The 17,684-nt window shown below is 39.7% G+C and overlaps 1 protein-coding gene across 1 annotated transcript in view; it reads left to right on the forward strand.

The window, feature by feature from the left end:
• Positions 1-17,684, forward strand: part of si (sucrase-isomaltase) — a 61,031-nt gene that overhangs the window by 21,340 nt on the left and 22,007 nt on the right. The window contains exons 16-27 of the mRNA XM_085429590.1: positions 2,550-2,666; positions 3,999-4,153; positions 5,582-5,666; positions 10,487-10,543; positions 12,525-12,649; positions 12,814-12,902; positions 13,180-13,229; positions 13,590-13,772; positions 15,691-15,825; positions 16,270-16,476; positions 16,576-16,730; positions 17,400-17,568. Coding sequence (XP_085285716.1) covers positions 2,550-2,666; positions 3,999-4,153; positions 5,582-5,666; positions 10,487-10,543; positions 12,525-12,649; positions 12,814-12,902; positions 13,180-13,229; positions 13,590-13,772; positions 15,691-15,825; positions 16,270-16,476; positions 16,576-16,730; positions 17,400-17,568 — 1,527 coding nt within the window. The remainder of the gene's footprint in view (positions 1-2,549; positions 2,667-3,998; positions 4,154-5,581; positions 5,667-10,486; positions 10,544-12,524; positions 12,650-12,813; positions 12,903-13,179; positions 13,230-13,589; positions 13,773-15,690; positions 15,826-16,269; positions 16,477-16,575; positions 16,731-17,399; positions 17,569-17,684) is intronic.

The following is a 17,684-nucleotide window of genomic DNA, read 5'->3' on the forward strand; positions in this document are numbered from 1 at the left end:
AATGGTCATATAATTTTTAGAGATGGCACGATACCACTTTTTTATGTCCGATACCGATACCGATATCATAAATTTGGATATCTGCCGATACCGATATGAATCCAATATAGTGTTTTTTAATCAATAAAACTGTTTTTTTAAATATCTTGCTGCATTTTGCAAGTCTGCAAGTTCATACTCAAGTTTAAAACAACAACTACACTAAAGCTATTCTGTTATACCTGTATGCAAAAAAAAATATTTCATAGTTCAGCAATACTGATCAATCTAATAAACTTAAACCTACACCATCCTCCCTATTCTGGTATTTTAAAGAGTACTTAGCATAAATATTAAGCAACCTAACTAATAGGGTTCCAACTCCCAGCAACAACAAAAATAAATAAATAAAAAATAGGGAACCACCCCTCACGCTCCACCTCATGATGCTTAATCGACGTAATCAACCTTAATTTGATGCAGTGTGAAAAAAAATGCACAGAAATCAATTATTTTTTTCAATATATTAAAATATTAAATAGATTCAACATCTTTCTTCAACAAAATTGCAGACTGCACAGATGGTACCTTCCCAAAGGAAAAAGTACTATAGCTTACTAGGGTATATTAGACTTAATAGTCACTATATACAGTAATTGACTTCTATTCATTTTACATCAAATTAAAACTTTGGGTGTCAGATAATTATTTATTAAAAGCTAGACATTTTAAATGAGAATAAGAAAGAAAAGTATGTCTTTGTGCCCCCTTTTCCCTGTTCATGCCCTATCGGCCCCCCTGGCTAAACTTTGCTAGATCCGCCCCTGCACAGTTACCAGCGTCAGCTACGTAGAAAAAGATCCTCGAGTAGAAAGTAATATTAAATAAATTCTAACAGCAGCTGATCAAGCTTAAACGTGCTGCTGTTGTTCAACCGCTGGTTTGCTCTTTCTGGTGCAAAGTGGGCCAAAAACAAACAAGAGACACGGACTCGCGACAGAAAAGCCGATCAGCCGATCGTTAAGCAGTTTCATGATTGAAGTAGCAGCAAGAGGAGGAAGTCGCTCCATATATCGCTTGTTAAGCTTAACGCAGGAATGCTTTACAAACATTCAGAGATGGACTTACACACTTGCTTTACTTCTCTCGGGGATAACTTTGTCAGAGATGAAATGCCGGGTTGCTAGCGAAGCTCCAAATGCTATCCAGACCACTGACAGGTCCCGCACGCCACAGCCGCTCTATCACGTGATGCATACTGCTCCGACGTGCTAACGTTCTGAGGTGAGTTACGGTGTGTTGCAAGTTTTGTGAGGTGCTTTCGTGATATTTAATGGATCGGATTACATTTTTTATTTTTCTCCGATATCCGATCCAGTAATTTAGGTCAGTATCGGACCGATACGATACGTAATATCGGATCGGTCCATCTCTAATAATTTTTAAAATAGCTAAAATCATTTGATAAGACAAATAAATATGACCATTCAAGTTTTTATTTTCACTTCAGCAAAGCATTGAAGAATGAAAACATATATATCTATATCTATATATATCTATATATAGATATATATATATATATATATATATATATATCATTTGTACTCTACAGAAAGCTCCAGAACCAGGCATAGAACTTAATCTGTTTGTTAGCGTGTGTTTCTGGCACTTGGATGGTTCTCTCTTTTGCTTTTTTTAAAGAAGATTTAGTTGTCATTGGGATGTATGCTCCGTCATAATTTCAAACAGCAGACAAGAAGAAGTGTGTCTTGAATAAGATCCATTAAAATGTCTGCACCAACAGCAGTTTTCTTTCCTGGAACAACACCACGTTCAGAAAACACACTCCTAGCCAGTAACCGAGTGGACCTTGTACTTGCTTGTGTGTATCGCTAGTTTGCAGATTTCAAACAGCAGTAAGAAAACGACAGGGAGTCCAGTGCACATGCAAACACACACATGCACACTCCTCCAGCTGTGCACAGCAGGTAGTCATATATACATGCCAACTTCTCCTGCTGGGACTGTGTCAAGCAGATTTTGGGTTCCTCAGTAGACACACGCTCACACGAACGCAGAGAGAAAGACGGAAAGAAAGCAGGAGAAATAGGATTTGGATCGATTCCCTCCCATTGAGGCTGTTGTAAAATGTGGCCGGTAGTAAACAATAGAAAGCAAACAGTCTCTGCAGACTGGCCTTTGACTGAAGTCTCTTTCTTGGACTCCATGAAAGCAATTAATGTAAATAAAGATTACAACCCACATCTACTGTTTGCCAGTAAATCCTCACTAAATGGAGCCAGCATGAAGAGAGGCATTTTAGAAGATAAATATAAAGGCAGTTATCACACTGGTGCTACAAGAGATTTGTTGACCTTACAGTTGGACCATTTTTTAACCAGGCCATAATGAAACATTAGTAATCTAGAGATCTTTTGTTTTCAAGTTCAAGTTTTCTCAGAGTTTGTCAAATGTTATTCCAGTTTGATTTTTCCGATATAACAATATTAGGATGTTGTTAGAATTGAACCTGTAGGTTTTGGCTAAATGTCATTGTAAATGTTTTTCAGATTGGAGCTGACATCTGCGGTTTCTTTGATGACTCCACTGAGGAGTTGTGTCGTCGCTGGATGCAGGTCGGGGCTTTCTACCCCTTCAGTCGGAACCACAACGCTGAGGGGTACAAGGTACTCCCAGATTTATTATATTAGATTGTCAATCTATATATTACAACTTTGCTGTTTGGTGCAAAGTACTGCAGGGTATACACATTATTCTATAACATTGTATAGGTGCTATGAAATCCGAGCAGTTAAAAACTTTTTGTAGCCGTGGAGATTATCACCTCACTGGTGCAAGTACAGCTGAATCTGTGTTTAACACTGAGGATGCAAGCTGCTGAAAAACACAACATTTGAGTCTGAAATAAAATATTACTCACAATCTCAATGGTGCAATGAAATTTAAAGGAATTGATATTAATATACATAAAGTTATTGCAATATGGTGGATTCTCCACATCAGCTGCAGTATTGCACTGACTGCCTTTCTTAACTTTCTGACTGGACAATCGCTCTTCAAGAAGAGAGTCAGTATTCATTTTCAGTGACAATGATTTTCAACAGGTGGTAATATTAACAGAGTAAAAATTATGTTTATATTTAACAAGCAGGCTAAAACGTTAAATGTCACAGGTCAGATCAGTGGCTTAATGTCACTGAGAAACACAGGGAAGGCGCCTGCTGAGCCTAGAAGAGTGCTTATATTGCCACTGAGCTATTTATACAGATGAACACAAATGGCTTATGCGAAAAATCATTCTACACTATTGAATCGCATGAAAACTGATGCTCCCACAACATTTTCCGTTTGGGGTGGGGGTTGGTGATAGTACTTGCTTGAAGACAGGGACACGATGATGATGAATCTGATGTACAATTTCCACTAAACAAGACAGCTAAAGTGTGACCTTTGCTTTGCCCTAATCATGGCGCTCATCACATCCCATACAGATAGTCCAAACACACACACAGACACAAATGAGTTTTCATCAGACTGTCAGAGTTGCTGGAGGCATAAATGATTAGCCAGATGAGAGGACCACGGCCTGTAAGCAGCTAATCACCCTCACACTTACCACACTTACCACTGTCATCAAATTAACATCATACCTCTGTTTCTTTCTCTCACTTTTTCATTTATTTTTTTCTTTTGCTCTTTGTCTTTATAAACTGTACTTTTAGATTGCTCCAATGTAAAGGTAATTTTGTGGTTATTCATTATGATTAAGGTTAATGTGTATTTGCTCATGGTAATTTTCCACTTTCTCATCCCTCCTCTTTACTGCTTTATCGTCACTCACTTCCTTTAATTTCAGCGATTTTCTTTCCTTCTCTTGCTCAAACATATTCCCTCGTTCCCATTGTTTTTCAGTAACTAATGGACAAATATGTGTTTTATTTTCTCTATTATTTCTTGTTCATTAACACCATTCCCTTACTCCATCTTTCTGTCTCCAGCCTCAGGATCCAGCTGTATATGGTGCTGACTCAGCACTGGTCCGGAGTTCCAAACATTACCTGAACATACGTTATACACTTCTGCCTTACCTCTACACGCTATTCTACAAAGCCCACACTGCAGGAGAGACTGTTGTACGTCCTGTTCTGCATGAGTAAGTCCCATCTACTATTGAGTTAAGTCATTATGCTACCAATTCAAACAGCGACACAAATAAACTGCAGTTGCTTCGATTCACCTGTGGACATAACTCACAAATATCTATTCCTAACCACCAAAACCTTAAATCTTCCAAAAGTATTTCTCATGTACTTCATACTGTGTATTGCTGGAGACCTCAGTAAGTGCAGTACTAAACCGGGGCGTTCTGAGGAGTGGATGTCTTTTCATCTCAGCTAGGTCACTTTGGCATCATCTGACAGATCACAGATGATATTACACTGCTGTGACCTCCTAATGACCAGATCACACAACATAGTTGATAAATCAACCTCCAACGATGGTGACATCCATATTTGTTGATGTCCTTGTGATTCCTGTGACAGTGGGCACTGTGCTAGTTGCATACAAGCAAAGTAATTTATTCAATAATAGGGCATTTGTCTTGGTCACTACCATCATTCTGATGCCACAGAAGAGTGTGACATTATCATCTGCAAGGTCATAGGTGATGTCACAGTACCTCTGAAGGTGTATCTAGGAGCAAAGAGAAGACTAGCATCATGTTGTTTGGATAACTCCCTGGTTATCCAAACAACCTGATGCTACTATACCATAACTCTGTCCACAAATACTCCCACCAAGACGGAAATAGACAGTATAAACAACTGTCAAGGCAGGCAAAAACAAAAATTCCTTGATTTCCTTTTTTTCCTAAAGAAAGAAAATGAGCAATTTTACATAGTGAAAAGCTCTGTTCCAAGTGCCTGAAAGCTAGTAGCTGAAACCTGGCAACCCTGGCCTATAAACTAAAAAGTGATGTCACTGGCAATGAATGAAAGGTCAACATGCCAACAGAAACTAAGACCTTGGCAAGACAGCAATTCCAAATCGAGTGAATACACTCCTGTTTGAGTGGTTTTATTTTTAAAAAGCACAAGAAAAATTAAATGTTTTGGCAATCAGACAACTAGCAAACCACATGATAAACAGATAGCGAGAAGCACAAGGACCGTGTTGCAGTACAACTGTTCATCCCTTTCACCATTCAAAAAGACACCAAGGGCATTAACAAAACATAATGGCATCCAAGTGACAAGTTGTAAAGTATATGCATGACTCTACGAAAGAAAGAAACGGATTGGAGATTAGTAGCCACACAGCTTAAATGAGCCAACCAGGGTAAAACATGGAAAATGTGATCTAGTAAGACATGAACTAATAAATTGGAAAAATCAAAGGGTGAACATTAATTTAATGTTAAGATAAAGTTTAGAATTGTAACAAAGCATAGACATCCTAAAGCTTTTCTAAACCATAAACTGGAAAATAAAATGTACGGTCTGTAGTTTAATTACATTTTGGCTGGACACAACATAATGACAAAGATGCCTAATTTAATATATATTCTTCCTTGCCCAAGGTTCTATTCTGACAGCGCAACCTGGACAGTAGATCGCCAGTTCCTCTGGGGAAAATACCTGCTCATCACACCTGTATTGGATCCAGTAAGTTAAAACACAGAGAGAGAGACATATCAGAAACAGAATACATATACATATGAAGATACTTTGGTCAAAATGACATCATACACATTACTTAAAGAAATGTACATAGAAAATGGAGAAACATGTCTTGCAGCTGAACAGCTACTCACTCACACAGTCACACACACGCACACAGCGTGACCTCCACTGGGAAAACATGACATGGGATTTTCTTTGTTGCCCTCCCCTACTCTCATCCCTCTTTCTTCTCTCTTCCATACCCTCCCTCTTTTCTCTGAGCTCTAATGAGAGCACTGACCTCATTACGAGCAGATTAGAAGTGTAGATAGAGTGTGTACTCTTGTGTTTGTTTCAGTGTGTGTGTGTGTGTGTGTGTGTGCGCTTGGGTTTTGGTGTGTGCGTGTGTGTGTGTGTGTGCATGCGTGCAGCTGCCTGCATATGTAAATGTGTGTGCCTGTAGGCACATATGTATGTGTGCATATGCAGTGATTGCGGTCATGTCAAAGTGGCCTGAATAATAAGCAATTTAGTGCGGCCTCTCGTGAATTACAGAATAGTGGAAAGCGAATTGGATTCATTGTCGGGCTGAGGATGAAGTAACTTCAATCAGTGTAATTGTGAAAAAAGTTTCTAATACAAGAACTGTGTGTGCGTGGGGGGGGGGGGGGGAGGGGGGGGCTTTGTGATGCTTTAGAGTTTACGTCTTACAGAGTATAGGGAAAGGAAAGGAAGAAGCATGAGGCAACTGTGCTGGATGTTATTTTTGTGAACCAAGACAAATGCACCTATTTGGGATGCCTTCACAGCCAGAGACACAATTCAACTGCTGTTGTGCAGTTGGAAACAGGATAGGATAAAAAGACATCCATTATCAGTGGGTGTGTTGGGGCATCAATTATGACTCACTGCTCATTTCCCTTCTCTTTAAAAGCAATGTGCTTTCCATCAAAGTGCCCTGATAATTGAACAGAGAGAAATGTTTAGAAGTCCTCCAAGGAGGGGAAAATATGACCTTCCTTGTGATGGTGAAGACATGCCCTTGAATAAATTTACAGTAGGTAAAGTTATTCAGGAGTTGGATTAAACATTTGCTTTACAATGTTGTCTTTGTCTGTAGGTGGCATTGGGAAGAACTGCAGGGTTACTTTGGGTAAATAGGGTCATCTTCCAGAGCCTGACCTATAGAGGTCATGCGTTTAAACGTACACGCTATACCAGCGGTCCCCAACCTTTTTTGCGCCACGGACCGGTTTATGCCCGACAATATTTTCATGGACCGGCCTTTAAGGTGTCGCGGATTAATACAAAAAAAAAACTATTACCGGTACCGAAAAAAAGAAAATTTATTCATAACATGCGTGAAAAGACCCAGGAAAACCGAGTAAACAATAAAAACGGCAACAAAATAACGCTGAAAACCGATAAAAACCCTGAAAACTATACATTTCACACCTGAGCCTCAACTGTGAGCCCGGTACCAAACGACTCACGGACCGGCACCGGTCCGAGGCCCGGGGGTTGGGGGCCACTGCTCTATACCCAAACGTATTTGCTTATCTGGCTTCATATGTATATGTATTTGAGTGATGTCGCATCTTAATCCATAGGGTTTAATATGATGTCGGCCCACCCTTTGCAGTTATAACAGCTTCAACTCTTCTGGGGGGGCTTTCCACAAGGTTTGAGAGCTTACCATTATTCCAGGAGAGCATTTGGGAGGTCAGACACTGATGTTGGAGGCCTGGTTCACAGTCTGTGCTCTAATTCATCCCAAAGGTGTTCTATTAGGTTGAGGTCAGGACTCTGTGGAGACCAGTCAAGATCTTCAACACCAAACCTGCTCATCTATGTCTTTATGGACCTTGCTTTGTGCAATGGTGAGCAATCATGTTGGCACAATGCAGTTAGACAAGTATTGGTCTCTGACAACCACCAAATCCAGACTCAGAAGTGTGACTCGTTACTCCAAAGAACACTTCTCAATGCGCCCTAGTCCAGTGGCAGCATGCTTTACACCACAGCATCTGATATGTTGCATGGCGCTTGGTGATATAAGGCTTGGCTGTAGCTGCTCAGCCATGGAAATCCATTCCACTGTTCTTTAGATCAGCGGTCCCCAACCTTTTTTGCGCCACGGACCGGTTTATGCCCGACAATATTTTCACAGACCGGCCTTTAAGGCGTTGCGGAAAAATACAACAAAATAAAACCAGTACCGGTAACGAAAAAAAGATTTATTCATAACACATGTGAAAAGACCCATGAAGACCGAGTTAAAGATAAAAACGATAACAAAATAACGCTGAAAACCGATAAACACCCTGAAAACCATACATTTCACACCTGAGCCTCAACTCTCGCGGCCCGGTACCAAATGACTCACGGACCGGTACCGGTCCGAGGCCCGGGAGTTGGGGACCGCTGCTTTAGATAATCTGAAGGCCACATGAAGTCTGGAGGTCGGTAGCGATTTACTCTACAGAAAGTTGGTGACCTCTGCACACTGTGCACCTCAGCATCTGTGATTCTACATGGCCTACCGCTTCATGGTTGAATTGCTGTAGTTCCCATTTGGTTCCACTTTGTTTTAAATCCATTAACAGTTGACTGTGTAATATTTTATAGTGAGTGAAATTTCACTACAGGACTTGCTGTACAGGTGGCATCCTTTCACAGTACGCTGGAATTTACTGAGCTTCTTAGAGCAACCCATCCTTTCACAAATATTTGTAGAGTTAGTCAGCATGCATAGGTGGCCACTTGTGGCCATGGAGGGGATTGGAGCACCTGAATTCAGTCATTTGGATGTGTAAGTGAAAACATTTGGCAATATAGTGTATGATCCTGACCAGTCTGCATAGTTATTTATGCATACATGGACATTAAAACTTTTGTACTATCATTTATGTAAGGTTATGACTTTTACAAAAGGGTCTAAATTTTCGTTTCACCATTTTGGAAAACAATGCCATGCAAATAATGTTCAGGTACAGAGCCCGGCGCCTTAATGGATGCCCCTGTTTCTGTCTGTTTAGACAAAAACAGTAAATTTTCTTTTACCATGAAAATTGTTTTCATGTGATTAATCAGCTTAAGAAGGGTTATATTGCAGTGTCGTCGAAGTGTTTTTGTCCTCTTGTATGCAATTTCAAAAGGATTCGGGTGGCAAGAGTATGCTCACTATATGTGACGGCTGTGTCATGCTCTGAAGGGCAATATAAAGAGATATCATCAAGGGTCAAAGGATGATCTTTAACAACCCTTGATATTCTACACTCACCTTTTTAACTATTCTCTACTATACTCTATCTGTTCTTTATTTATTCCTTTGTCTACTTGCCTATCCATTTCTCTAATGATGCTTTCTCCATCATGCAGATCAATCAATGCTTTAACCTTGATCTCTGTGATAAACTGAAGAGATCTCCTGCACTCTATCTCTGTCATCCCCTCTGGTCTTCATCCATACTTCTACTCTCATGCCCGTTTCTCCCTTTTTCTTTTCAGCTCATCCTTTCATCAAACGTTGGCTCCCTCGTCTCATCTGCATTCTCTTAATCAGCTGCTGTCTACTCACCCTTGTGATCCCATTTCATTTCATCCCACTTCTCTTTCACTCTGTGTGTCATACTCTCCCTCTCTTTCTCTCTCTCTCTCTGCTGCTCTCATTTAATTCAGCTGCCATCTGATCATTCTGCCAGCATGAATCTTTGGCTCACCTGATCAAATCTTACCTTATAGCTAACTGAGATTCAGTGCTCCAAATAAGGATACAGGCTTCGTGCTGTTTCCCTATCAAACGCAGTTAGCAACCATGCTAAGTCCTGCAGTCCCTTCCCGTTAGTCAGTGGTGTGAGTGATAGGAGCCGCGAGCAAATCCGACACCAGAAAACGAGGTATAGGGGGAGCATCCATTTCCCCAGGCTGTCATCCTACAGGCTGTGCAGCAGTTGTGGCTGGTGATTTACGTCAAAGTGTGAATCTGTGGCCCTTAAGGGGGTGTTAAGTCATTTAATTTGGTTAGCAGGCCATTATTTTTATATATTTGATCATATTTTAGTCTTTCTTCTTTTACTATGTCCTGTTTTTTTCTTTTACTTCTCAAATTTAATAATTTGGTGTTATTTGTCATTGTTTAAATATGCCTCGCCACTATTCTTCTTGTCCTCCTGAATCCCCTATTTCATGTTCCTAATGACAGACCTTAACAGTCCACAAAAAGGACAGCGTGAGAGAGACAGAGAGAGAGAGAGAGGAGGTGAGAGAGTAATTGGAAGGGAGATGCTTTTGCCATCAGTGCCTGTGACAGGCCTTGGCCTGTGCAGTTGTCACACTGTATTTCACAATATAGAATTTTTTTGAGAAGGACCTGTAGTTTGCGCTTTCTTTAGCTGTGCCCCCTGTGAATGTCTCTCTCTCTCTCCCTCTGTTCTGCACTGTCACAAAGAACAGGGAAGTGACAATGCTATCAAAGGCTTGGTGCTCGTCTATTGATTGCCCCCGTCTGTCCACCACCTTAAGCCATCAAAGGCTGTCACCTATCAGTTGTTGCTTGATGCCGTCTTTCCCATCGTCTCTTACATCATAGTATTGTAGACTGAAATGTCACAAGGCCTGTGTGGAAACTTTGTATTGGATGATAGGCAATTTAAGAACATGTTTACTTGATGGGGACATTTTATCTTCATTTTTACAATTAAGTTGCAGTTATATATAGCAGAAAGGGCTATCCTCACTTTATCCTCACTTTATTCGAGGCACTTTCTCTGGAGATGCAAATAGATAGTCATGCAAGTGTTGTGTTCTTGTGTTTTTTGTAGGGTGTGGATAAGGTGTCGGCATATCTACCTGATGCTCGGTGGTACGACTACGAGACGGTAAGGATATTTTTTCCTCATTGGAAATGTTTCCTCTAAAGTAGCACAACTATCTGTTAGATGTATGGGTCTGTAACTGTATTTGTAAAGTAGCACAACTACTGCCTTTAATGGAGTTGTATACATTAATTTACACACTTGTAGAAACCACAATTCTTTAAATTCTTGCTGAAATGTTCACTTTACTTAATAGCAAAGGTAACTACCAGAGGCTTACTGGAGGTTGTCCAAGTTAAGTGCAAATTCATAAATTGCACTCTTTTTATGGTTTGATGGTCATAAAACTGTGTATAACCCACAATGCAGGAAAGCTGGGTTTTAACTTCAGACATCACAGTATAGGCAGTTTTTAAATCCCATTTAGGGAAGCAAAATAATAGAGTATCTTCAATATAATACACTCTCAATCAAAAACAGCTTCCTTAAAAATCTCATTGAGCTGAATTAACATAATAAGCCTTGTAATCAAAATAAATCAGATAGATTTTGGGGGGGGGGGGGGGGGGCTTATCACTATCATGTTATATTTGTCACAAAAACATGTAAAGCACAACCTGTCACATGAAAGTTGATGCCTCAAGTTGTTGTTTGAGACTGAGAGACTAAAGTGATAAGACAGAGTAGGAATGAGGACAAAGAGTGAGAGAGGGGACAAGGAAGAAAAGAGAGAGACTATCTCCCTGACAGAGAGATAAAAGAGGTGTTAAGTTCCTTTGGGACCTTATTTAGCCGTCACAGTGGCGATGTAAAGCGCCCACTGATCAGATGAACGATTAGATTGGCTGTCTTACTGCCGGCCCCTTGTCCTGGTTGGTCCCCTGTGATTATCTGGGTAGGAGGATAGAAGGGTGGGGGAGCAATGATGTAGTGAAAATGACCATGAAAAACAAGTTACAGAGCAAAGAAATACTGGAGAAGCACTCGGATGAGAACAAAACAGATGGGATGGGAGTTGAATGAAAAGAAAGGGGAAAGGATGGCTAGCGCAATTACACAGAGATAGAGGAAAGCATAAACAATAGAGAGGATGAGAAAGAGGCAACAGAAATGAAAATTACAGTATGCAGAAAAGAGGAAGATTGCAAGACTAAGAGGAGAAAGAGAAGAGAGGGCTAGAGAAGACCTCCTTAAGGCAGACAGTGAGGGGGAGATAAGATCTGAAATTGCTTATAGATGCTCCACTAACTCTAGCCCACACACACGCCCATATTGTACTGCATAAAATGACACACACGCACACACAGAAACTGACACATGCACACCCGGACACACCCTCACATAGAGCTCAGTGGGAATGGAGGAAACAGGATAAAAAAAAAAGAATTAGAGCATCACAAGAGAAAAAACAGGACACGGTGAAGGAAGGAAGTAAAAAGGAGAAAAGGAAGAGATTTTTGTTGTTAAATAGTTTTAGGCTGCTCTGAGGATTTAGTCCTCAGGGGATCAAACAGCTGAGCTCTAACTGGACCAGAGATGAATGGAGGGACACGTTTAAAAAGAGAGAGACAGAGAGAAATGTGAAGTTTATCATTATAATATTTTGAAAGCCAGTTTAACATCCAGATTTCATAAGGCCTGTTGTCAAGGGTGAGACAGGAGAACACCCTCACAAAAGGCCCAGTGTTAGTTTGTTTCCAAATCAGTTGTCTTTTATAAATTACAGGGTGGTCACCTCATAATTGTTGCATGTGTTTACATACTCATTTGTGAATACCCCCCCCCCGCGCTCTGCTTATAGTATGAGACTAGAGTTTGATTAACAATTACTGATGATGACTAACTGATTTAAAAGATCGGTGAACTCTGATTAAATACGATGAAGTAAAAAGTGATTAAAATTACATACCCTACATATGTATGGTATAAAAATAATTATATTTTTTCAGTAAAAAGGAAAAACAGTCTGCATCGCATAGATTCTTTTGCCCACAAGAGGGAATTCAGTTAAATTAATATTTTATTCTGCTATCCTTCTGATCAGATGGAACAAGTGGGAGACCGCAAAAGGCATGTTGAAATGTACCTACCAGCAGAGAAGCTTGGATTACACATCAGGGGTGGAGCAATCCTCCCAACACAGAAGCCTAATGTCACCACAACATACAGGTACACACACACACACACACACACACACACACACACACACACACACAGAGATTATCACAAACATGTACATAATGGCAAACGTTGTATTCTTACATTTGGTGCATTTGTTTTATTCATGTGAACGCTATTTGTAATTTTATGTGTGTTTATGTATATTTAACTAGTCGGCGTAATCCCATGGGTTTGATCATTGCTCTTGATGACCATGACAGCGCAGCTGGAGAGCTATTTTGGGATGACGGTGATTCCCGAGGTATTGTCTCCTTTTTTCTTTTTTTCTTTTTTTTTTGTCTGTTTGCTAGTATGTTGTGTATTGCTATTACCACTGACTGGATTCTGGATACGTTTTTTTTTCATCAAATGAAAGTTATTATCTTTTTGAGTACAAAAAAAGGATATTAGCCAATCACTTTCAGTTAGCTCATACGTATCAACAAGCTGAAGCTGTTACACTTTGCTGTGTAACTATGCATCATTTGTGTTCAAGTGCTGTGACAAAGATAAAGCTCTGTGTGTGCTTCTCTTTACAGACACAGTTAAGAATAGCAACTACATCCACTACAAGTTCACTGTTACCCAGGTAACTTTCCCACACAAGTTCATACATCCTTTCTTTCAAATTGAGCCAAAATATTTCTTTCAATCTGAGCTTAAGTCTAAAGTTCAAAACCACCCAAGAATTTTGACTTTTTCATTCCACTTTACCACTCATGGTTGACCAATGTTGGGATGCTAAAGTATTGCTGGATCAAACGTTTTTTATGCTTTAAACTGCACTGAGGACTAAATTGGATGTTTAATGTATACATTACGTTACATTACATTACTCTGGGGTGCATGGCACTAAACTTAGTGTGTGTTTTCAATTTGCAAATCTGGGATCATTTTTAGAAGGTCAAATTATGTGACTGTGTCATAATCATAGTCTGCTGTCTTGTAGGGAACACTGACGATGCAGGTGACCAACAATGGTTACAATGACCCAAACAACCTTAAGTTTGACAACATTATTATCCTTGGGGTACCTACTGTCCCCGCATCCGTCTCTGTGACTGATGTTGATGCTACAAACACTACTACAATATTAGATAACAACAATATAGACTACGATGGAGCCAAGAAGGTAAATACAAGCATGTTTCTAGACATAATTATGCAAAAAAAGAAGCAACCTTTATTGTTTTTTTTCTTGTTTGTGTTTGTCACACAGTCTTTATTTATAACACACGTGAATGTAGATTTTGTCAGACTATAGGTGATCTGCAGCAGCAGAAACCATTTTTTGAGTAAAAAAATCAAATATAGGAATAATAAAAAGAAAATCTCTAATCTAATATCGACAAACAAGCAACATATATGACAGATATATTTAGTGAGTAGTTAATGGAAACAATCAATATCAATATTATCAATCAATGAATTAATATAATAATAATAAGAAGAAAGCACAGACTCTAGTATTGCATGACTGATGCAGAATGGATGACTTCTACAGCAGCCACACTTCTGTCATTTGTTTCAGTTTGACCAGGAATGAAACCATTATTGTTCACTTCAAGGTTAGCCTCTAAGTGTAACAAATGTTAACAATTTACATTGGGTGAAAATCATAAAAAAAAAAAAACATCTGTGAGAGTGTGTGGGGGCATGTCATTACGAGAAAGAGAAAAAAAGAGTGAAAATGAACAACTAAGAGCAATGATTCTACAATAAGTGCCCAGGATTAGGAGCAAAAAGGCAAGAGTCTGTAAAGTGTCGAGAGACGCTTTAAGCAGTACTTTTTAGATTTGTTGTGTGTGTGTGTGTGTGTGTGTGTGTGTGTGTGTGTGTGTGTGTGTGTGTGTGTGTGTGTGTGTGTGTGTGTGTAAGTAACTGCATGTACATACACTATGTTACGTTCCCCTGGGGGGGGGGTCTAGGCGTTAAGGGGGAAGCAACAAAAGTGACCGGGTCAGAAAAAGGAGTCAGGGAGGCAAAACAGTTAAATAAAACAGTTTTATTGAAGTTATTCAACTAAAAGAGACGGACAAGCCGTTATCACCATAAAACACCAACAAAACACAAACAAAACTCAGGCGTTGGTCAAATAAAGCAAAAAGTCAAAAGGAAAGCGCAGCTCACTAGCTGGAAACCACACTACACAGCTCACTAGCTGGACAACACACTACACAGCTCACTAGCTGGACAACACACTACACAGCTCACTAGCTGGACAACACACTACACAGCTCACTAGCTGGAAACTACCGCAGAAACACTCAGCTCACTAGCTGTACCCACACAAAATGGCACTATGGCCCAGAGCTCACCCTGCTCTGGGCTTAAATACCTTTAATTGCTGATGGGAGTCAGCTGTACAGGAGGGAAAGGTGGCATCTCAGGTAGGAGGTAGTGGGACACGCCCACACAGGCACCTTCAGGAGGAGGCCCTGCTAGGGCCGTAACAACTATCAAGTATATGTAGCTGTGGCAGTGTTTGTGTAAATCCTTGAGGTCTCCTTGGTCACGGGCACAACCTTACATTTATCACAAGACACTGAGTTGTAATAATTTTCTGCGTGTTAAAGGCATCTGTGCTGTTAAACCTAAATTCTGGTTTGTCATGTTCATCAGTCTCCTTTTGCCTAGTCTGACCAATGAACATAGCTCACAGCTGCTAAAGATCATTAGTTTCATACACACTAAAATATAAATCAATATTAAACAAGTCAGCCTGGAAGCTAAAATGTGTTTTATTTGATTACTTTATTTGATTTTTAAACAATTCATTCTTACTGTATGTTAGGGATGTTCTTGGTGACTAACTTGTTAGTGATGTAAAGAAGAGAAAAAAATAGACATAATAGACAAAAAATAGAAAAAAAAAAGTGTGGACACTTTGGCTAACCTTAGCAATGCTAGCAGCGGTGATGCTGTCCACATCCCGATGTGTCATAAAGATGACACAGTCACATCGCCAGGCAGATCTGGGCTTTGTTCTCAATGGCTTCTGTAATCCCTGCACAAACACTTTCCTTCCTTAAAATGTATCCAATCCACAGGTGCTGACCCTGCAGAACCTTGACTTGATCTTGGGGGAGACGTATGTGGTAGAGTGGAAAGTACTACGTATTAACTGTCATCCAGAGGACAATGCAGATCAGGCTAAGTGCGAGGCCAGAGGCTGTATCTGGGATGTAAGTAGCCTACTGAATTTCTCATGTCGTAGGCTAACATACACATATCATTTAATTTTTCTATCAAATAGTTGGAATTCTGTGTTAAAGGTAAATGATGAAAAGTGCAAATGCTTTCATTATATGGCAAATACTACTATGCAGACCAGCAGAAATCCAAATGAAGCATATTTGGATAAACATTTTGCTTTCAAAACTGCAGTAAATGAGCATCATCAATGCCCAAACACTTACACTTACCCAGCTTCTTTGAAACCTGTTGCTGGCATCAAATTCAAAGTTAGCACATATTAGAAATGCAATGACAATATCTCAGTTTGAACATTTGATTTGTTGCCTTCCTAACAATTGACACTTAAACATAGCCTTTTGGTGATTTGATGGTGTCAGTCTTGAAACTTTATTTCATAGTGCTCCGTTATGTTTTCTTTTTTCCCTACATAGCCAATTGCCATTGAAGGTGCCCCAAATTGCATCTATCCAGAAAACTATGGTTACAATGTCACATCATTAAGGGAAAGTAATGAGGGGATGACAATTGATATCATTCGGAACACAAAGTACAGGAGCAGTGGCCGTCCACAGTCCCGTGATATTGACACACTCCGTGTTGACATTAAATATCACAGCAGTGACATGCTGCAATTCAAGGTGTGTGCCTATTTTTTTGTTTTGTTCACGTAGTGGGGCAATAATTGATTCATGATTGATGTGCATAAATTGATGCAATAACAATTCCTCCACATGCAGATCTATGACCCAAATGATGATCGCTATGAGGTACCAGTGGAGTTGTCGGTTCCTACAACTCCTGAGACTGAAGAGAGCAATAGGCTTTACAGGGTCGCTATTGTCAAGTACCCATTCGGCATCCAGATTATTAGGAATAGCACCGGGACTATAATGTGAGTATCCAAAAGTTTTAGGTATGTTGAGGCTTTTCTTTAATGGAATTTTTTTTTCATGTGTTAAAATGGGTTTTCAACACTTGTATTTATTTGTTAAATAAAGCATAAATAGATAAAGCATAGATAGATAGATCGATATTCTCAGTTTTTCTTAAATAATACTAAATTGTCCCACCAAGTAATAAAGTCAAAAATAGGTTAAAATTTCCATTTCAACTATTTCAACTAGAAACTCTTTTATCCTAAAAGATTAAAGTAACAATGCTGAGTCAAACCCTCTGGTGCAGTTACGCAGTCACATGAGATATGCTCAGGAAAGTTTCTCAGTCCATCAGTGCCTGAAGTTGTTTCCGCTTGTTCAGCATTCATGATGATGTCACATGAAGCAGCACAGGTTTGGAGTCTATTCAAAGAATATTTCAAAGCAAGGGTGACATTATTTTGTAGTTAAACCTCCAATGGTTTTTTTTGGAACCGTCAGCTGAAATTTTACTAATTAAAATTTATGTTGAAGGGGTGCCTGCAGTTGCCCATGGGTCTTTATGCCTATTTATTTAAACATAATGTGAATTACTACCTTTGACTACTCCTTACCTCAACCACCACACGCCTTCTCTTTTCTTTCTCTCGTCTCTCATTGGTTTAATTCCCTGTCTTTTCTCCTAGTTGGGATTCATCTGTGCCAGGTTTTACCTTCTCAGACATGTTCATCCAAGTGACAACTAGACTGCCATCTCATTATGTTTATGGTTTTGGGGAAACAGAGCATAAAACTTTTAAGCACGATCTAAACTATCATACCTGGGGTATGTTCTCCAAGGACCAGCCTCCTGGTGTAAGTATACCATAAACACGTAATGTTTGTTTCATTGTTTCATTGAAACCATTTTTATGCTTGCTATGACATATGTAAAAGTTATGCAGTGAGTCTCTTTAACCTCCTAAGACCCC

Source organism: Copadichromis virginalis, linkage group LG14 (assembly GCF_057382275.1).
Source record: "Copadichromis virginalis isolate Kocher_CV1m ecotype Utaka linkage group LG14, C_Virginalis_male_GT1.1, whole genome shotgun sequence".
NCBI classification, from domain to species: Eukaryota; Metazoa; Chordata; class Actinopteri; order Cichliformes; family Cichlidae; genus Copadichromis; species Copadichromis virginalis.